This window comes from Entelurus aequoreus, linkage group LG20 (assembly GCF_033978785.1).
Source record: "Entelurus aequoreus isolate RoL-2023_Sb linkage group LG20, RoL_Eaeq_v1.1, whole genome shotgun sequence".
Taxonomy (NCBI): domain Eukaryota; kingdom Metazoa; phylum Chordata; class Actinopteri; order Syngnathiformes; family Syngnathidae; genus Entelurus; species Entelurus aequoreus.
The window spans coordinates 14,836,937-14,859,956 of record NC_084750.1 but is presented as its reverse complement, the minus strand read 5'-3'; the positions used below and the strand labels follow the sequence as shown (position 1 = coordinate 14,859,956).

Below are 23,020 nucleotides of genomic sequence, written 5' to 3'. Positions count from 1 at the left end.
ATTGGTTAGATCCAGCGCTAACTTACTACCAACCTCCGAGGACAAAGCTACGGACAAATGGGAGACCGGGCTTTCTGCTCCGCCGCTCCCAGTCTGTGGAACGCTCTCCCTGACTACCTGAGGGCACCTCAGACTGTGGATGCTTTTTAAAAAAGGCTTAAAAACCCTTCTTTATAAAAAGCCTTTCTCTAGATATATGTGTGCTAGATCTAGTTTTTATTTTTACTTTTACAGGTCAGACTTATCATTTCACCATGTACCAAATAAAATAGCTTTGAGGTCGGTAGGCACCACCAAAATGATTCCGTACATTAGGCAGGTTATAAGGCGCACTGTCGAGTTTTGAGAAAATGAAAGGGTTTTAAGGGCGCCTTATAGTCCGAAAAATACGGTAATTTAGTGCATGGAAACGTACTGATTGTGTCCGACTCTGAGAGTATTTCAGCAGCAAGTTCAATGCCTGTCCTCCGACCGTCCACATCTGCAGCCACTGGTGTGGTGAAAAAAACAACATGCCGCCCGGCTCCGTCTGTGGCGCTGCTTATCTAAGAACCTCAACTATGAATGTAGGGCAGCTGAAGATCATCACCGCTGATCATCACGTCTGCCAGGGGCTAAGAGGTATTGCGAGCCGTCAGCAGGCAGCCACGGGTTGCGTAGATAACCGCAGAATGTCCAGCTTGCATCAATCCGACTGGTTCGTTTGGTGCCTCGTCCTTGGCACAAAGGTGTTGCGTCAACATCAGTATGAATGGACCTCCGGTTCTTTGACAATGATGCTGCTGTCACACCTTTTTTAGAACAAAGCTCTCTGTTGTGAATGGAAGTAGTAGAGCTCCCTCTGGAATGTATTCAGAGACTGCACACGTTAGACCACAGGTGTCAAACTCAAGGCCCGGGGGGCAGATCTGGTCCACGACATCATTTAATCTAAACACCTAGAAATATGTGTCAATAAATTACTTTATATTTTCTCACTAAACGTAATAGATTTTTTTCATTTTGACAGAAAAAATATATGTACTGCTTGAAATTGCATACCTTTTAAACTTTAATAGTATCCAATATTGCAACAAATATAACAGTATATTATCATACTTTCCAAACATGTTTTTGTCTAAATAAAAATACTTAACTTTACAACAAACTACCCATCAAATTAATGAAAATGACAATACATTTTACGTTGTTCTTTACAGCATATTAGTTTATTTTTTTCTTCAGTCAGTGGTCAACAAAATAAACAAACAGTTTTACATACCGGTAGTTGTACATACTTAAATTGAAAATGTTGCAGACCAAAAGGGTTTAGGCCAGACCTGGGCAAATTAAGGCCCGGGGGCCACATGCGGCCCGTTAAGCTTTTCAATCTGGCCCGCCGGACATTCCCAAATAATTTTTTTAGATCTTTAAGATGGAAAGTGTAGCTGCCATTATGATGTGCAGTGATGTTTTCTAATGACCGTAAGTCTTCAACTATAAAAAGTATTTCAATGGTTGGAATCTGCACTTTGGGATGATATACCAGTTACTATGCTAATCCAGTTAGTTACTATGGTAATTGTTGCGTAGCCCAACTCTTCCTCCGAGGGATTCTAAGCTGTTGGTCATTCCCGAATTCTTAAATGGCACATAAGCTGATGTTTATATTCAATCACCAGGCAGTAGTTGGTATTTTGTAGTTTATTGTCAAAGCTTTGAGGACAAACCTGAGACCACCCCAGTACACAAGCGTCTCCCTCGCCCGTCTAGCTCGGTCTCCCCCCAAGCCCCCGGAAGTGCTGTCCTCCTCTCCTTCCTCCTCCCCACCTGCTGTCCGCCAAGCCCAGCACCGCGCTGTGCTTCTTATCTTGCAGTCTCAACAGAGAGAATATTCAACACTCTGACTCTCATCAAGGACACTCGAATGCAAGCACTTTGTACCAGACGAGACATTAGCTGATGAACATATGACTATAGGAGTTTAGAAAGAAGTAACACTTAAATATGGATATGGTTCTGATCTGGTTACAACATCATCTAATTAGTTACTATGGTCATCTACATCACAGCAGCTCAGACGAGGCACCAAGCAGTGTGGGCGGGAAGCGTTTCCACAGACGCGGAAGGAGATTTTCACAACAAAGTTCTAAAGCTTAGTGATATATCAGATTGTAGGTATGTTTATTTTGTACCGTTTGCGTTCATATTTCACTGTTTGTTGCATTTTTGTTGCGTTTCTCTTGATTGTAAAATATGTCGATCGAAAGGGGGTGTGACGTTCATATTTTGTCAATATTCAGTGTTTTATCCTTCATAGAAAAAAATACAATTCCATTACGTTTTTTAAGGCGGTCTGTCATAACGTTTTTAGCATTCAATCAGACATTATTGTGAGGTTTTGTATTAGTGTTCATAAAAATAGATATACCGGGCCCCCAGACACATTTTTTTCTCTAAATGTGGCCCCCGAGTCAGAATAATTGCCCAGGCCTGGTTTAGGCTGAAGTTGAACACATATCACTCTAAATATAACAAAAATACTACTGTTAAAATTCTGTTGACGGAGCTTTTGACTGTAAAATCTACGGTTGTTGTTTTTAACGATGTATTACTGTAAATGGAAAGAGGTAACAACATTTGTACGGTAGAAAAACTGGCAGCTAAATTGCCCGAATCAAAAAAAACAAAAAAACTTGTACTGTTTTTCTATTAACAATATAGTGGTTCTGTTTTTCCATTTACCATAAAATGTTGTAAAAAAAAAGCTATATTTTAGAGCAGTGTTTTTCAACCTTTTTTTTCAACCGAGGCACACCACCAGCAGAAAAGGTTAAAAAATGAAACTCCACCAGGTTGTCGTGCCTTATTTTGAGTTTGTTGTTGTTTCCTGTGTGTCGTGGTTTAGTTCCTATCTTGCGCTGTTATTTTGGTGACCCTTCCTGTTTTGTTGGTGTTCTCCTGTAGCAGCTTCATGCCTTCCTTTGAGCGCTATTGCCTGCACCTGCTTTGTTTTCGCAATCAAGACTAAGTTGTGCGTACGCCATCCTTCTTTGTGGGGACATTGTTGATTGTAATGTCATGTACGGGATGTGTTTTGTGGATGCCGTCTTTGCTCCACACGCTGTAAGTTTTTGCTGTCGTCCAGCATTCTGTTTTTGTTGACTTTGTAGCCAGTTCAGTTTTACTTTTGTTTCACATAGCCATCCCTATACTTCAGTGCCTTTTCCTAGCGGCACATGCCTTTTGTTAATTTTTGGTTTTAGCTTTACATACATTTTTACCTGCACACTGTCTCCTGCTGTGCTCTGCATATTGGGATCACGGCAAACCATCCTCGACGCGTTCCGAGTTCTACAAAGCAATGAACTACCTGCTGCCACCTACTGATATGGAGTATTACATGGTTACCCCAGCCCGGGGGTCAGGAACCCGCGGCTCTAGAGCCACATGCGGCTCTTAAGTGGCGCCCTTTTTCAAAAATTTATGGAAATGGAAGAAAAAAAATGGGGTGAAAAATATATTTTCTGTTGTAATATGGTTTCTGTAGGAGCACAAACACGACACAAACCTTTGTAATTGTTAGAAAGTCCACTGTTGAATTTGTTTGTGTTTATGCTTCACTGATGAGAATATTAGGCGAGCGCCGTTTTGTCCTACTAATTTCGGTGGCCCTTGAACTCACCGTTGTGTGGACTGGGACTCAACAGTTTGTTTACATGTACAACTTTCTCCGACGCTGCCACAGAAAGACGTGCTTTATGCCACTCCTCCTTTGTCTCATTTTGTCCACCAAACGTCTTATACTGTGTGTGAATGCTCAAAGGTGAGCTTTGTTGATGTTATTGCTAATCAGGCATATTTACATCATGTTTTGCCATCATTGTAACACTTATCTAAGTCTTTTCATTTTTTGCGGCTCTAGACAAATTACTTTTTTGTATTTTTGGTCCAATATGGCTCTTTCAACATATCGGGTTGCCAACCCCTGACCTAGGCCTACTACGCTACTCTACTATAATTTTAATTCTGTCCTCTGTTTATTATGTTTGTGTTTATGCTTCACTGATGAGAGTATTTGGCAAGCATCGTTTTGTCCCACTAATTTCAGCGGCCCTCGAACTCACCGTTGTGTGGACCGTGACTCAGTTTGATTTACATGTACAACTTTCTCCGACGCTGCTACAGAAAGACGTGTTTTATGCCACTCCTCCTTTGTCTCATTTTGTCCACCCAACGTTTTATACTGTGCGTGAATGCACAAAGGCGAGCTTGTTTTTAAGTCTTGTAATGTTTTGCGGCTCCAGACAGATTACTTTTTTGTATTTTTGGTCCAATGTGGCTCTTTCAACATTTCGGGTTGCCGACCCCTGCCCTAGCCACTGCACTAGACAACGGCACATTATTATGACTATTGATTTGCAAAAAATATTTTTTGGACCAATTAGGTGAAAGTTGTGTGCCGTGAGATATTGTCTGGTGGCACAGTGGTTGAAAATCACTGTTTTAGAGTAGCATTTTGTAAATGTAAAGTTTTTACTGTAAAATAGACAGTCTACTTAAAACATCCATCCATCCATTTTATACCGCTTGTCCCTTTCGGGGATGCGAGGGGTGCTGGAGCCTATTTCAGCTGCATTCGGGCAGAAGGCGGGGTACACCCTGGACAAGCCGCCACCTTATATAATTAGGGACCGAATGTCCCTTTGGGACAGAGGACCCTAATGTATTTCTAGTTAATAATGAAATCCAGAGGCAAATTCATACATTATTGGCTGTTACAAGCGGCCCTCTGATGGTAGCCATGTGGCCCTCAGTGAAAACCAGTTTGACATCCCTGCATTAGACGACAGCAGCTATGAGAGACGTCACAAACTGGCCTTTCCTCTAGTGTAAAATGACTAAAGGTAGTGAAAAGGCACTTCAGGGATCCTGCTGTTGTTGCGTAATAGCGATCACATTTAAAGATAGCTTGCAACCAGACGAGCTTGTCTAGAACGCTCGGACGCCAGACTTGGCTGCTTGGAAAGGAGAGCTGTGTTTCCTGCGCTGACAAAGGAACAATACAGGAAGTGAGTCACAAGTGTGCACAATCGCATCCTCACAAGTCTTTGTATGACATCATTGTCTTTCATGTTTGCTTACGGGCTCCTTTTACTGACATCCGCGACATTTTTATATGAGGATGACATTAAAGAGAGCCATTTCTAGAACGTACAGCCAAGGCCATTTGGTAAATATTATTTGGCATATTTACATTGGGAGGATTCAATTCGCACCATTGTGTGTACGTCACTGTATTCCACCTTTTGTAAGTCACCCTGCATCTTCTGTTTATACAAGTGCAACATTCTTAAAGCGTGTAAGAAAATTACCCTGCAGCTGGGAGGTGCCAAATAAAAGTCATTTGATCACGTGATCACTGCACCTCGTAAGAAGTGAAAGACTGTCGTGGACTGAACAGAAAAGAGCCTTCCACAAAGTTGGAGGCATTTCAAATGTCTTAGTTTGCTGAATAATTCAGTTTTAGGGGCTACTAAGGAATGCAGCCAAATCCCTGATTGATTGACTTAAATGACTAATTAATTAACTAAGCCTTGTGTATATTGTATATCACTAACTCCATAAATCCCACATGTTCAATGAAACATTTACAAGTCGTATTTTTTTTATTCCAAATGCAATCATCCTTTAATCTGGCAAGGAGCTATATTTGATGACATTGGCATGTGTTCAAAATGTCTGCATGGCTCACATATGAGGCAGTAGTAGCAGGATTATGGCTGGCCACAATAATATTGACATGACTTTTATCCATTGTGTTAAGTACAACATAGTGCTTCCCACATTTTGGCAATCTACTTGCGGTGGTGGTGGGAGGCGGGCGTCATCATGTAATGAAATAGTCAGATAGAATGGCTGAATAAACGTTATACAAGTATTTAAAGACAAATCTTTGATTTTTGTTTTCTGTTTTTGTTCATTATTTTGCCACATGTCAGCTTTTTGTCATTACATGATGTGATTTTTGCATTTTTGAAGCCATTAAAAAAACACCTTTGTGCCGCAGTTTTCCCGCGCATCAATCGGACAACCGCGCTTGAACTAATCATACACGTTTGTAGCATGAAACATGTACAAAACTAAAAAGCAGTGAAGTTGTCATGTTGTGTAAATGGTAAATAAAAAGAGAATACAATGATTTGCAAATCCTTTTCAACTTATATTCAATTGAATAGACTGCAAAAACAAGATATTTAATCCTTTTTTTTAGCAAATAATCATGAATTTAAAATTTTATGGCAGCAACACATTGCAAAAAAGTTGTCACAAGGCATTTTTACCACTTTGTTACATGGCCTTTCCTTTTAACAACACTCAGTAAAGGTTTGGGAACTGAGGAGACACATTTTTGAAGTGGAATTCTTTCCCATTCTTGCTTGATGTACAGCTTAAGTTGTTCAACAGTCCGGGGGTCTCCGTTGTGGTATTTTAGGCTTCATAATGCACCACACATTTTCAATGGGAGACAGGTCTGGACTACAGGCAGGCCAGTCTAGTACCCGCACTCTTTTACTATGAAGCCACGTTGTTGTAACACGTGGCTTGGCATTGTCTTGCTGAAATAAGCAGGGGCGTCCATGATAACAATGCTTGGATGGCAATGTTGCTCCAAAACCTGTATGTACCTTTCAACATTAATGGTGCCTTCACAGATGTGTAAGTTACCCATGCCTTGGGCACTAATACACCCCCATACCATCGCAGAGGCTGGCTTTTGAACTTTGCGCCTATAACAATCTGGATGGTTTTTTTCCTCTTTGTTCCGGGGGACACGACGTCCACAGTTTTCAAAAACAATTTGAAATGTGGACTCATCAGACCACAGAACCATTTTCCACTTTGCATCAGTCCATCTTAGATGAGCTCGGGTCCAGCGAAGCCGGCGGCGTTTCTGGGTGTTGTTGATAAATGGCTTTGGCTTTGGATAGGAAGTCTAGTCTAGAGTTTTAATTTGCACTTACAGATGTAGCGACGAACTGTAGTTCCTGACAGTGGTTTTCTGAAGTGTTCCTGAGCCCATGTGGTGATATCCTTAACACACTGATGTCGCTTTTTGATGCAGTACAGCCTGAGGGATCGAAGGTCACAGGCATTCCCGCTTACGTGCAGTGATTCCTCCAGATTCTCTGAACATTTTGATGATATTACGGACAATAAATGGTAAAATCCCTAAATTCCTTGCAACAGCTGGTTGAGAAATGTTTTCTTAAACTGTTGGACAATTTACTCAGGCATTTGTTGACAAAGTGGGGACTCTCCCCCATCCTTGTTTGTGAATGACTGAGCATTTCATGGAAGCTGCTTTTATACCCAATCATGGCACCCACCTGTTCCCAGTTAGCCTGTTCACCTGTGGGATGTTCCAAATAAGTGTTTGATGAGCATTCCTCAACTTTATCAGTCTTTTTTGCCACTTGTGCCAGCTTTTTTGAAACATGTTACAGACATCAAATTCCAAATGAGCGTATATTTGCAAAAAATAACAAAGTTTACCAGTTCGAACATTAAGTATCTTGTCTTTGCAGTCTATTCAATTGAATGTAGGGTGAAAAGGATGATCAAATCATTGTATTCTGTTTTTATTTACCATTTAAACAACGTGCCAACTTCACTGGTTTTGGGTTTTGTATATTAAATGACAAAATACAAAAATATAGCGCTATTTAGAGTTGTAATTATACTCCTGTGAAAGAGTTGTTCAATGCGCTATTTCATTTCCGCATTCCTTGGATTCATACGCATTGGGGTTATCCCAATACAAAATATTTTGGTACCGGTAGCAAAATGTATTACGATACTTTTCAAAATAAAGGGGACCACAAAAATGTCATTATTGCCATTATTTTTGATAATTCAATGACGACAACCTTCTTCTTTTTATACGTATACTTTACTGAGGGAACACCATAACAAACCGGCCACTGCCGTTCACATAACAGACTAAACACCGGAGCCCGCGCATAGAGCAATGCATGCTGGGAATTACCGTAAATACACTAAAAGAGTGTACCATAATAATGCGCAATGCAAAAACAGAACATTTACAATCTCCCACTTTTTCTTTTTAGTTTTTTTTAACACAAAAAATCACAGTCTATTATTAATGTCCATAAGTATGAAAATGTAAGAACATGGTGATCAACAAAAAAACTTATACAAAAAAAACTGTCCACAAAAGAATAGTCTCTATTCCAGTTTCCACTCTCCAACACTGAGTGCCTTTAGGAGCTGAAGTGCGGATGCACCTCGTTTTGTCAAACAGTCAGTTAGCTGCTCTCCAGTAGGTGCCCAGAGAATCTGTTGAATTCTTTTACACTGAAGAAGTTCTTTGATGCCACTTATTTCAAGGCGGAGCCTTTTCTCTGTCACTGACTTAGTAGACTTGATGGCGTCTGCAAGGGAGTGGTTATCAGTGACACACACTATTGGTAAGACATGTTGTGATACATTCCCTGTGGTAAGTTCCGCATGAAGGTCAGATAAAGAAATGGCACTGTCAACAGCATCGGCAAGGGCAAGAGTTTCTCCAGCAAGAGTGCTCCGTACGACTCTTCTGATCTTTTTTGACTGCCAATACACAGGGGAGAATCTTCCTTCCTCACCCATCAGCAGAACGAGATGTCCCCCTTGAGTGCCTCCATCTGTAAGGTTTCCCAGCGAGGCGTCGCAGAACACTACTAGCTTTAGAGAACTGTCTTTTCCCAGGTTCTGAAACTTCAGTGTCACATGTTCTGATTTCAATTTTCTCACCACCTTGTTTGTGTCATGTAAAGTCTGCACAGTAGCATGTTTTATGTTAGCTGCAAGGACACATGTATCAAACATAATATCCGGTCTACTTTGTCTGGCAACCCACAGAAGTTGACCTATTTTTGATCTCAGGTCATCAATTTCACTTTCAGTCAAAAGAGCATCCCGTCTCATGGCTCTGGAGATGTCTATGTGGATTGGCTGGAGATTCTGTATGTAATTGTCTTGATGCATACATGTTACTCCATTTGCAGTGACATACTCCATGCCTACATAGCGAAAGCTGTCATGTTCTTCTCTGCCCACTTGAAAGGCAGATTGCAGGTGAGGGATTATAGTTGTTGTGAAAATCTGTGAACCACCCCAGATGAAATCATCAACATGACAAGCAAGCACCCCAGACACATTACAATCTTTATCCAACCAATAAAATATAGCAGGGTCAATTTGTGACATCTTTCCTCCAGTTTGCAACATTGTTTCTTTAACCCTATTGTACCAGTACAGTGATGCATCATTTAGTCCATAAACACATTTGTTTAGCTTCCATAGAGTTCCCTCACTCTTGGCTTCAGGTGGTGGACGGACATAGATGTCTCGGGATAACTCATTTCCTTGAAGGAATGCTGACTTAATGTCCATAGAGTGGGGTGTCCATCGGTTTTGACATATCACAGACATGAGTAGTCTAAGAGACTCTGAGGCACATGTTGGCGAGTCTTTTGGGAGATCTTTTGTGTTTAGCTCTTCAAATCCTCTCGCCACTAGCCTTGCTTTTGGAACTATGCCGTCTGGTGTGTCTTTGAGTGTACACACCCATCTTGTGGAAATGCATTTTTGTCCCATGTTTTTTACTTCATCAAACACACCGTGTTTCTCCCAGTTACTGATTTCAGTCAGTTTAGCTGATTCAAATGACACATCCTTTGTAACAAGTACATCCTCGTGATCAGATGGCTGTTCCACCCTGTCCAATGACTGAATCTGCAGTGTGTCAACCTGTGAAAGGTCAGCTGACCTTGTTGTGCCAGTGAGGTTAACTGGCTCAATGTACTCCAGATTGTACCAGTTCTTGTGTTTTCCAGTTGCCTTTCCCGCTCGACCTAGCACTTTTGCTGTGTGTGAAATTCCAGTGTCTCTTTCCACATACTTAATGAATTGTCCTGCTTTTAGATTCATACTACGGTCTGTTCTTATGATAGAAGGTTGTCTGTCAGATGGATCATTATCTTGCTCATTGCTGTCTCTGTCATTATTAGAGCTCCCTGCCGCATTCTCTGTGTTAGGCACACTGTCTCCATCACTAGATACAGTATTGGGTAGATCTTCAACATGTTCAATGCCACATTCTGCTGCATTAAGTTCTGTCTGGCTTTCTTGGCTGTCACGAGACGTGTCAGTGTAGTGATCTGTGGCCTTGCGCAGTCTACAGCGATGCACCCGGACATAGGAGCCTCCATGTCTAACAAATATTACCACCCCGTCTCGTCCAATTACCACCCCAGGGCCTTTCCATTCATTGCAGTCCATTCTTTTGTAGTACACTTTTTCTCCAGTTTCGTAGTATTCATCTGTGCTGCGAAGCTGTGTGCGCAGAGCTCTCCTGATTCTTGTCAAAGTCTGTGTATGCATCATAAGCTCTGTCCTTTTCTTCTTTTAAGAATACATTATCCAATGCCTTTACAAGGGTCTTCATCCCGTCATCTTTGTTCAAATCATCCGCAGGTATTTCCAAAGCTGTATCTCTAGCTCTCCCCCTCAGTGAGAGAGCAACAGCTAATGCTTGTTTCTCCTTATCCAGATCGGTAACACGTATCCACATTTCAACCTCATTTTTCCAGCTCTCATATGACTTCTTTTCTTCAAACGCAGGAGGGACTCTGTAGTTAGCGTTGTTAGCCATCCTCTGCTACCATTGATAATTCAATGACGACAACCTTCTTCTTTTTATACGTATACTTTACTGAGGGAACACCATAACAAACCGGCCACTGCCGTTCACATAACAGACTAAACACCGGAGCCCGCGCATAGAGCAATGCATGCTGGGAATTACCGTAAATACACTAAAAGAGTGTACCATAATAATGCGCAATGCAAAAACAGAACATTTACAATTTTAACCAAAAATCTTATGATATATCCAACATATGTTTCTAATTGAAATCAAAGAACAATGTTGGCAGTAAATAACAGTGAACATACTAGAGAGACAACTTTTCTTTTAGTAATAAGTAAGCAAACAGGTTACAAAGACTTCTAATTTGGCTGCTGACACATGCAGTAATATATTGTATTATTTACCATTGTAATATTTTGTTAAAAATATGAGGAACAAGCTGTACAAAAGGGATGGATTAATAATCTACTTGTTCATTTAATGTTAATATCTAGTTATTTTGTGTTTTAACATGTTCTATCTACATTTCTGTTAAAATGTAAGAAGCACTTATTCCTCTGTTTGGATACTTTACATACGTTTTGGGTGATAGTTCAAAGTTGGGTATTAATCCAATACCAAGTAGTTACAGGATCATACATTGGTCATAATTAAAGTCCTCCTGTGTCCAGGGACTTATTTCCTCAGTTTATAAACATTAAAAAAAGGGCTTATGATAATAAAAAAATATCGATGTAATAAAAGTATCGACTAGATATCGTTACAATCGATATTTGTATAGATCTCCCCATTTGTTTTACACTCAGGAGCGCTAGCTTGCTGTTAGCTAGTGTATTTTCCAACAGTGTGTAGTGAAGCATGTTAAGCTATTCTTCGTCCTGTAGGGATGATATTTTTAAAAACGGTAGTATATTGGTTGGCAAGGTTGGATAGGATTAGGGATATAGAAGTAGCAAAACACTGTGGGAACAGGTCTTAGACGCTAGTTAGCCGCTCGCTAATACTTAGCTAGTCGCTAGCTACTAGCTATACTAGCTAGCTGTGCTTTAAAGCGCCACTTGAAGAAGCACCGCCTTTATCGTTAGTTTTAAAGCCTAAATACGTCCATTCTCCCTGTTTTGTCTCCACACTGTTTCTGCTTGCAAGTGGTCGATGCGTGTGTTGATGTTGACCTGATGCACGGGGGAAAAAAAAGAACCAGTATTTATCAGATGCAGTGTCGTACGTTGTTTTAATTCATTAGTATTGCGATTATGGCTGCAACTAACGATTAATTTGATAATCGATTAATCTGTCGATTATTACTTCGATTAATCGATTAATAATCGGGTAAAATAGACAAACTACATTTCTATCCTTTCCAGTATTTTATTGTGAAAAAAACAGCATACTGGCACCATACTTATTTTGATTATTGTTTCTCAGCTGTTTGTACATGTTGCAGTTTATAAATAAAGGTTAATTGAAAAAAAAAAATGTTTTTTTTTTGTTTTTTTTAAAGCCTCTGCACATGCGCATAGCATAGATCCAACGAATCGATGACTAAATTAATCGGCAACTATTTTTATAATCGATTTTAATCGATTTAATCGATTAGTTGTTGCAGCCCTAATTGCGATACTTTATTAGTACTGGTATACTGTACCGAACAGTAATGGGGCGGCGGGCTCAAACGGTACAGCAGCCGTGCCATATGACCCTAATAAGCATGCACAGATACAGGGGGTGCATGAATTCCAAAGTCTCGCCAGAGCAACGGTGAGAAGTGTTTTCGCTCAACGGAAGGATATTAAAAGTTCTTGATTTGATACGCAGTGAATCAATCAATCAATCAATCCAATCAATCAATCAATGTTTATTTATATAGCCCTAAATCACAAGTGTCTCAAAGGGCTGTACAAGCCACAACGACATCCTCGGTACAGAGCCCACATACGGGCAAGGATGTGGAATGTGGATCATGCTTTTTACCTTGTAATATCGCCAATGATCACCTGCATTTAATAGTAGCGGATTATTAAAATTTGATGAATCGATAATTCTGTTGTTTTTTTCTTGTTTTTTTCTTTAGGCCAATCTGTCCTTTTGGGGATGGGGGGGTCTCGGAGTCGTGCTCTTCCTCATCACCTTCGGACCCTTCGCCATATTCTACCTGGCTTTTTATATCCTCTGCTTCATTGGCGGGTGAGTCGGCACAATTACTGCATGGTGTATTTTATGTCAACTGCCGACTTTATAAGCACTCCCACTTCTTAAACCAGGGCCTTTGCGGTCACTCTGCTGTACGGGAAGATCAACTCAGAGAAACACCTGGAGAAGTGCGAGCATGCCTACCTGCCTCCCACACAAATCGGTATTTTAAAGGTATAACGCACAGCTTTGATGCTATTGGATGTGGTGTTCTTCCTCCTCCAATCACGCTTCATGTCTCCCTTGGCCAGACATTGGAAGAGATGAAGCTGGAGTACAAACCTATAAAGATCGACAGGCGACTGACTGGCTCCAGTTTCATAGATGAACCTCTGCAACAGGTGTGTGTGGTTATGTCCCAATGATAACAATACAACAACATAGCTGACACACACAAGCATCGTGACTGCGCAAACACCAGCAAGGGTTTTTTTGGATGCTTTGTGGCTGATCAGCTGATCCACCGCGCCAACTTTGATCACCATGTGATCCATTACAGCTTCTGCTTTGTGCACATGTTGTTGCTGTCAAGGCTGTCACATGACTGAAACTGTGCTTTACATGTACTTTTTCTCATTCTAAGCATTTAAAAGCAATGGGAAAACTATCATACAGCTGTTTGTATACCATATTTTTAGGATCGTAGGGCGCACCGGATTAAAGGGCGCACTGCCGATGAGCGGGTCTATTCAGCTCTTTTTTCATACAAAAGGCGCATTAAAGGGGTCATATTTAGAGATGTCCGATATTATCGGCCTGCCGATATTATCGGCCGATATATGCGTTAAAATGTAATATCGGAAATTATTGGTATCGGTTTTTTTATTATCGGTATCGTTTTTTTTTTTGTTTTTTTTTATTTTATTTCATTTTTTTATTAAATCAACATAAAAAACACAAGATACACTTACAATTAGTGCACCAACCCAAAAAACCTCCCTCCCCCCATTCACACTCATTCACACAAAAGGGTTGTTTCTTTCTGTTATTAATATTCTGGTTCCTACATTATATATCAATATATATCAATACAGTCTGCAAAGGATACAGTCCGTAAGCACACATGATTGTGCGTGCTGCTGCTCCACTAATAGTACTAACCTTTAACAGTTAATTTGACTAATTTTCATTCATTACTAGTTTCTATGTAACTGTTTTTATATTGTTGTACTTTCTTTTTTATTCAAGAAAATGTTTTTAATTTTTTATCTTATTTTACTAATCTTTTTAAAAAGTACCTTATCTTCACCATACCTGGTTGTCCAAATTAGGCATAATAATGTGTTAATTCCACGACTGCATATATCGGTTGATATCGGTATCGGTAATTAAAGAGTTGGACAATATCGGAATATCGGATATCGGCAAAAAGCCATTATCGGACATCCCTAGTCATATTATGATTTTTTTCTAAATTTGAAACACTATTTTGTGGTCTACATCAGTGTTTTTCACTGGTGTGCCGTGAGATACAGTCTGGTGTGCCGTGGGAGATGAGCTAATTTCACCTATTTGGATTAAAAATATTTTTTGCAAACCTGTAATTATAGTCTGCAAATGATGTGTTGTTGTTGTTGAGTGTCGGTGCTGTCTAGAGCTCGGCATAGTAACCGGTAGCTAATTGCTTTGTAGATGTCGGAAACAGCGGGAGGCAGCGTGCAGGTAAAAAGGTATCTAATGCTTAAACCAAAAATAAACAAAAGGTGGGTGCCCCCTAAGAAAAGGCATTGAAGCTTAGGGAAGGCTATGCAGAACGAAACTACAACTGAACTGGCTACACAGTAAACAAAAACAAAATGCTGGACGACAGCAAAGACTTACTGCGGAGCAAAGACGGCGTCTACAATATACATCCGAACATGACATGACAATCAACAATGTCCCCACAAAGAAAGATAAAAACAACCGAAATATTCTTGATTGCTAAAACAAAGTAGATGCGGGAAATATCGCTCAAAGGAAGACATGAAACTGCTACAGCAAAATACCAAAAAAAAGCCACCAAAATAGGAGCGCAAGACAACTAAAACACTACACACAGGAAAACAGCAAAAAACTCCAAATATGTCACGGCGTGATGTGACAGGTGGTGACAGCACACCTACTTTGAGACAAGAGCTATAGCGATGCAGGCTTGGTTATGGTTTAAAGCAGACCTGGGCAAATTAAGGCCCCGGGGCCACATGCTTTTCAATGTGGCCCGCCGGACATCCCCAAATATTGTATTTAGATGTTTAAGATGGAAAGTGTAGCTGCCATTATGATGTGCAGTCATGTTTTCTAATGACTCGAAGTGTTGAACTATACAAAGTATTTCAATGGTTGGAATCTGCACTTTTGCATGATATACAGTACTAGTTACTATGGTAATCTAATTAGTTACTATGGTCATCTAATTAGTTACTATGGTCATCTAATTAGTTACTATGGTAATCTAAGTCACAGCAGCTCAGACGAAGCACCAAGCAGTGTGGGAGGGGAGCGTTTCCACAGAGTGTTTCCAGAGCCTGAAATGCGGGTGTCAGGGACCGATGCGGAAGGAGATTTTTACATCAAACTTCTGAAACTTAGTGATGTATCAGATTGTAGGTGGGGTTTTTTTACACTTCGCGTTCATATTTCGCTGTGTTTGTTGCATTTTTGTTGTATTTCACTTCATTGTAAGATATGTCAATCAAGAGGGGGTGTGACGTTCATATGTTGTCAATATTCAGTGTTTTATCCTTCAAATTCCATTCCGTTGTTTAAGGCGATCTGTAATAACGTTTTTAGCATTCAATCAGACATTATTGTGAGGTTTTGTATTAGTGTATACCGTATTTCCTTGAATTGGCGCAGGGAATATAGTATTCGCACGTCTAGAATTACTGCCGGGTCAAACTCGTTTCTCAAAATAATTAACGCATGCTTGGCCTTATCGCCGGTTCATTATTAACGCCGGATCAAATTCGTTTCGCAAAATATTAATTTTATTATCGCATGTCTATAATTTTCGCCGGGTCAAACTCGTTTCGCAAAATATTTAGCATATGGCTAGAACATCTGCCGGGTCAAATTCGTTACGTCACGAGTGAGGCTTTATCTGTCCTCATTTTCAAAATGGAGGAAGCTGCTTTCAGTAGTTTGCAATCGCACAAAGGAAAAAAGATAAAGAGCTATTCAGTAGGATTTAAGGTCCAAGCTATTGAATACCGGTACAGTATGCTAAAAAGAACAGTAAGCAGCTATGTTTTATTTATATACCGTATCTGCGTGTGTCAAATACTGTATGAGTCATTAAACCTCCTGGTGGTAGAGGGCGCTGCCACGATAGTGATCCTTCTTGCGACTTCCGGTACTGCAGAAGAAGTGACAACACGCAGCAAGAGATTTTTTTTTTTTTTTTTCTCTCGCCTGAACTTTTACTTTTAACATGGAGGATTACATACCGGTATCTAAAATAAAACAGTTTTTAAAACTGGACTTTCAATGGAAGCAGGAGGTAATAATTAAAGGAATATCTCCATCGAGACAGAGAGACTTTTGAAACTGAAGAAAGAAAATAATGAAGACTTCTATAAACAAGTTATCGATGCTTTTGGTCAGAAGGAGCTGCAAATGGACTCCATTTATAAGTACAGGTAAGACCATAATAACGTTTTTTTTAATTAAATGTGCTTTTCATGATGGTATGCTTACATCACACTCAAAGCGCACGCCTAAATTTACCGCATTCCTTTTGGTAAACGCGAGAAGAGGTTTTAAAATAATTACCGCATGCACGGCCATCCCGCAGGCTTCCGGTAAACGCCGGAGTGACAGGAGGTTTTAAATTAATTAACGCCCCTGCGGCTATTCAAGGAAATACGGTATACATACCATTATATACCGGCCCCAGACAAATTTTTTTCTCAAAATTTGGCCCCCGAGTCAAAATAATTGCCCATCCCTGGTTTAAAGTCATATCCAACAATTGCGACAACGACTTTTTACTGTCAACTGAGTTTCGAATTTTTTTAATGATTTCTGCTGATGGCGTGCCTCCGCATTTTTTGCGTTGAAAAAATACGCCTTGGCTCAAAAAAGGTTGAAAAACACTGGTCTACATAACATGTAATGGTGGTTCTTTGGTCAAAATGTCGCATAAATTATGTTTTACAGACCATTTTCAAGTAGCTTTCTGAGCGTCTCTTCAGGATGCGCCGTTTTGTGGGCGGTCTTACCTACGTGGCTCACCTTCGACAGCGTCTTCTCCCCGTCATCTTTGTTGTAGCGGTGTGGAAGAAGTGTCAAAAGATGGAGCTAACTGTTTTAAGGACATTCACACTTTACTTCAATCAATAACGGAGCAGCATCTCCTCATCCGTGGCTCAATAATGCAACAACAATGCCGGAAATGTGTCCCGTGAAAAACCGTTCGACCAGAACTCTCTAATAACTAAAGTTCTGTGGGTGAATAATGTAAACTCACTACACCGGTATGTTTTAGTGCTTTAATGGCGAGTTTACTGGCAGATATAAGTAAGAATTTTACACTACTTTATATTAGAAATGGCAACAGCGGAAGATGAATGCCACATAAGAAGGTAGAGAAAAAGAATAAGCTTATGACTCTAATTGCAGACGCGCGCACATTATCAGGACTTATGCAGATCCCAAATACACATCAGCAGGTATGGTAAGAAGGTAAGAAAAGTTGCTCTTGCATAATATTGCGAAACAAAACGTCAGGTAATGTCTGCTAATAGGTGGCATTTTGCGGTCCTCATACACGCACCATCAAGATCATAGCTTGCCGAAGTCGTACTAAAAACATTTTGACAGATTTTTGAGTGCCGTGTGTAATTTTCTATATTCTCAAAGGAACATTTAAAGTTTTGGTGTTTACTGCCATCATATTGCAGTCTACACGTATCTCTTATGCATGACTGCCATCTACTGGTCACACTTTTCATCACACCATGTACCAAATAAAATTGCCTCAAGGTCAGTAAGCACACCCAGAATTATGCCGTACATTAAGCGCACAGGGTTATAAGGCGCACTGTCGATTTTTCGAGAAAGTTAAAGGATTTTAAGTGCGCCTTATAGTCCGAAAAATACGGTACGTTGTCAAACAGCATCAATAATAATAATAGATTTTATTTGTAAAAAGCGCTTTACATTGAGCAAACAACCTCAAAGTGCTACAGTGTATTAAAAAAAAAAATATAATAATAATAAAAATATAATAAATAGGGATGTCCGATAATATCGGCCTGCCGATATTATCGGCCGATAAATGCGTTAAAATGTAATATCGGAAATTATCGGTATCGTTTTTTTTATTATCGGTATCGTTTTGTTTTTTTTTTGTTTTTTTTTGTTTTTTTAATTTTATTAAATCAACATAAAAAACACAAGATACACTTACAATTAATGCACCAACCCAAAAAAACTCCCTCCTCATTCACACAAAAGGGTTGTTTCTTTCTGTTATTAATATTCTGGTTCCTACATTATTTATCAATACATATCAATACAGTCTGCAGGGATACAGTCCGTAAGCACACATGATTGTGCGTGCTGCTGCTCCACTAATAGTACTAACCTTTAACAGTTAATGTTACTCATTTTCATTAATTACTAGTTTCTATGTAACTGTTTTTATATTGTTTTACTTTCTTTTTTATTCAAGAAAATGTTTTTAATTTATTTATCTTATTTTATTTTATAAAATTTTTTTAAAAGTACCTTATCTTCACCATACCTGGTTGTCCAAATTAGACATAATAATGTGTTAATTCCACGACTGTATATATCGGTTGATATCGGTATCGGTTGATATCGGTATCGGTAATTAAAGAGTTGGACAATATCGGAATATCGGATATCGGCAAAAAGCCATTATCGGACATCCCTAATAATAAAAATAAAAACTAGAACAGCCCAATAGCTAGAACTAGTATGCATATATCCATAAAAAGGCTTTTTTTTTAAAGAAGGGTTTTGAAGCCTTTTTGAAAAGCATCCACAGTCTGTGGTTCCCTCAGGTGGTCAGGGAGAGCGTTCCACAGACTGGAAGCGGCGGAGCAGAAAGCCCGGTCTCCCATAGTTCGTAGCTTTGTCCTCGGAGGTTGGAGGAGGACAGCATTCACGTCAACTTAGAACACCAACTCCTCTGGCAGTCATATTATTTTTACTCATACATGGATTGTACTTGTTTACCGCTCAAATAGGTCAAGGAGTGACTACTGGACACAGTTGCAGTCAAAACATTCATGTTGATATTTAAGAGTTTGACTTTATATGTGATATTTGAAACGCTTATGTATCGTAGTTTTTTGCCACTAGGAACTTCTTTCATTGTTCCTTGGTGAGTCAGGTAGTCGTCGTGGCGGACGAGGTAGAAAAAAAGGCCTTGGCTTACCTGTGTGCATTACCAGTGGCGGGCCGTGGGTTTCCCACCGAGTGATGTCCGACTTCAATAATTACCTCTCCAAATATCAATATTTATGTCACCACATGACCGCGGCTGGAGAAATACTACCCAGAAACACATTTGCGCTCTACTGAGCATTGTATCACATCAACAGTGTACATAACGGGCTACTTTCCGACGCATTTAAAAATCAATAAACCAGCATCAGCAATTAAAACATATCTTACGTGGTACGGTCAACATTACAATAATTGTAAAAAACATTACCGTTTTTTTTTTTGACTATAAGTCGCAGTTTTTTTCATAGTTTACTCAGGAGCGTCTTATGTGTGAAATGATTAACACATTACCGTAAAATATCAAATAATATTATTTATCTCATTCACGTAAGAGACTAGACGTATAAGATTTCATGGGATTTAGCGATTAGGGGTGACAGATTGTTTGGTAAACGTATAGCATGTTCTATATGTTATAGTTATTTGAATGACTCTTACCATAATATGTTACGTTAACTTCAGTGTTTCCCACACATTAATTTATTTGTGGCGGCCCGCCACGAAAGAATTACGTCCGCCACAAATAAAAATAAAAAAAAAATAGAAAATGTAAATAAAAAAAAAATGTTTTGTTTTTTTTTGTTTTTTTTTCCTCTCCAACTTCTCAGGCAAATCATATAGTTGATGTAGATGCCCATATCGGCTGTTCAGATTTACTTTACAAAAATCTTGTTGCCTTATTTGTATTTGACTTTATTAAATGTATTTATATTAGAAACACAACATGTGTATATAACAAGGGGTGCAAAGTCTGCAGGCAGTAGGAAACACATGGTTAAGTGTAGGGAGTAAAACTGATGGCAGTCTAAAGTTCAAGATTTTTGGAGCTCTTTGTTCAGTGGATCAGATGTTTGATGAAGCTCTGTGTCTATCTACCACCACTACTGTTTTCTGTTTATTTGTTACTGACTGTGGCAGGACACCTCTGCCTCTGTTTCACTTTATGTTGCTGGTAAATAATATGGTTGTAGTAGTAGGCTAAAGTTAAATTATTTAATATGCACTAATTAAAGGGGCAGAGCTTTGAGACATTTATGCTTTTATATTTTATAAGATATATTTTTTGTAAGAACCACAATTAATAAATATATTTCAGTGAATAACTTATTGTTCAAATCTGTATATAAATATGTACATAAAGTGTTGTAATTATATTGTAAAATGGATGGACGTTTAAAACAAAACTGTTATTATTAATTAGTAAGTATACATTTTTTTAGCCTTTTTAGAGAAAATCATTGTAGTAAATTATGCAAATTACTTGATGATGTCATGGTGACCACGCCCATAGCCATGCCCCCACCGCCACAGGTATCTTGGCAGTTTATGGGAAACACTGAACATACCAGGCACGTTCTCAGTTGGTTATTTATGCCTCATATAACGTACACTTATTCAGCCTGTTGTTCACTATTCTTTATTTATTTTAAACTGCCTTTCAAATGTCTATTCTTGGTGTTGGCTTTTATCAAATACATTTCCCCAAAAAATGCGACTTATACTCCAGTGCGACTTATATATGTTTCTTTCCTTCTTTATTATGCATTTTCGGCCGGTGCGACTTATACTCCGGAGCGATTTATACTCCGAAAAATACGGTAAATGTGAACAAATAAAGGAATTAAATATTTGGATTCACAAATTGTATAAGCCAGTGGTATCGCTCGTAGTCTGTTGATTCGAGTAGACGTGGCGAGCATTTCACCGCTGGGATAGCTTAGCTTTATTAAGTTTTTTATTTAGCCTTTATTTAACCAGGTAAAATCCCATTGAGATCAAAGATCTCTTTTCCAAGGGAGACCTGGCCAAGAGGGGAGCAGCAATGTTACATTAAAAACAGTAAACAACACATAAAACATCAAATGTACAACATTAAAACTTACTCACATAACACATGTGCATACAGACAAGGTAGACCGCAATCCTTTCACAGAAGCTTTAAACCCATTTAATGTAACAAGTGTTTGAAGTTGAAGATTCGATTTTTAGGTTATTCCAAGCCTTCGGTGCTGAAAACCTAAATGCTTTAGCTGGCTTCCGGGGTCAGCCAACCTCGTCTCACAAGATGTAGTTTCTCTTTAAAAATATACTTCTTGAAAATGGCCCTGCAATTACATATTATATATACCACCTAATCAATGTTTTGTTCTTCTCTTTGAAGTGTATATAGGACCATGTTAGAACACAGTGACCAGATATTAACAGTAAATTATCCAAAAGCATTTATGATGCAGTATGTTACTACATACCTCAGCAGCCAAGTTTGGAACATTTGAAATAACGAAATGATCATTTACATACCAAATAATATATCATGACATGCGTCGTTATCTGCAATATATATAGAAATGTGGATTTTATGGCCATATTCCCCATCCCTACACTGAATGTCATGTTTATAGGACATCTTGTACCTCAAGTCTGTTGATTTATTTTTCACTGGGGCTTTGTGGAATAGAGTAAAATAATTTGTTTTGCAGTAATTTGTTTATTTTGTTACAATTAATACTATGACAGCTCAGTTTGATTCAAGTCGGGGCCTCGACGTCAAACTAAAACGTGTAGAGCAGATCATAAGCAATAATCGTTTGAATAGTTGGCTAATTGAAAAAATAATCACTATCAAAATAATCATTAGTTGTAGCCCTACAGAGGGGGAAATTGCGCGGACAAAAGGGGGATAAGACAAAGAGACAACAACAATAACAGCATCAGCAAATAGGATATGTACAAATATGATAGCAAAAGTGATAGCAAAGAAGCAGTTAGTGAAATAAATATTAATAACACCGAAATGAAAATCAGCATTATTACACTACAAATGGAGCAATACAAATACCAATAGAAATATCAGTATTGATAATGAATAATAACAATATTTACCTCTATTAACAATACAATTGTTTCAAATGCAACAATACATATATGTAATGATAACTTGAAATGCAAAAAAAAAGCAGATAGATGAAGGGGAAGAAAGAGAAGCGAACTGTATTAACCTTGTAGATTGTTATAGTAATAATAGGTTAAAATACAAAAAAAAGCAGATAAATGGAGGGGAAGAAAGAGAAGCGAACTGTATTAACCTTGTAGATTGTTATAGTAAAAATAGGTTAAAATACAAAAAAAAGCAGATAAATGGAGGGGAAGAAAGAGAAGCGAACTGTATTAACCTTGTAGATTGTTATAGTAATAATAGGTTAAAAATACCAAAAAAAAGCAGATAAATGGAGGGGAAGAAAGAGAAGCGAACTGTATTAACCTTGTAGATTGTTATAGTAATAATAGGTTAAAATACAAAAAAAAGCAGATAAATGGAGGGAAGAAAGAGAAGCGAACTGTATTAACCTTGTAGATTGTTATAGTAATAATAGGTTAAAATACAAAAAAAAGCAGATAAATGGAGGGGAAGAAAGAGAAGCGAACTGTATTAACCTTGTAGATTGTTATAGTAAAAATAGGTTAAAATACAAAAAAAGCAGATAAATGGAGGGGAAGAAAGAAGCAAACTGTATTAACCTTGTATATTGTTGTAGTAATAATAGGTTAAAATACAAAAAAAAGCAGATAAATGGAGGGGAAGAAAGAGAAGCGAACTGTATTAACCTTGTAGATTGTTATAGTAATAATAGGTTCAAATACAAAAAAAAGCAGATAAATGGAGGGGAAGAAAGAGAA

At 38.7% G+C, this 23,020-nt stretch overlaps 1 protein-coding gene across 3 annotated transcripts in view; it reads left to right on the top strand.

Moving 5' to 3' along the window:
* The window catches only part of LOC133635942 (sorting nexin-13-like), a 97,539-nt gene that overhangs the window by 30,672 nt on the left and 43,847 nt on the right, over positions 1-23,020 (top strand). For all 3 annotated transcript variants that reach the window (XM_062029421.1, XM_062029422.1, XM_062029420.1), the window contains exons 2-4: positions 12,765-12,877; positions 12,955-13,057; positions 13,135-13,224. In XM_062029421.1, coding sequence (XP_061885405.1) covers positions 12,765-12,877; positions 12,955-13,057; positions 13,135-13,224 — 306 coding nt within the window. The remainder of the gene's footprint in view (positions 1-12,764; positions 12,878-12,954; positions 13,058-13,134; positions 13,225-23,020) is intronic.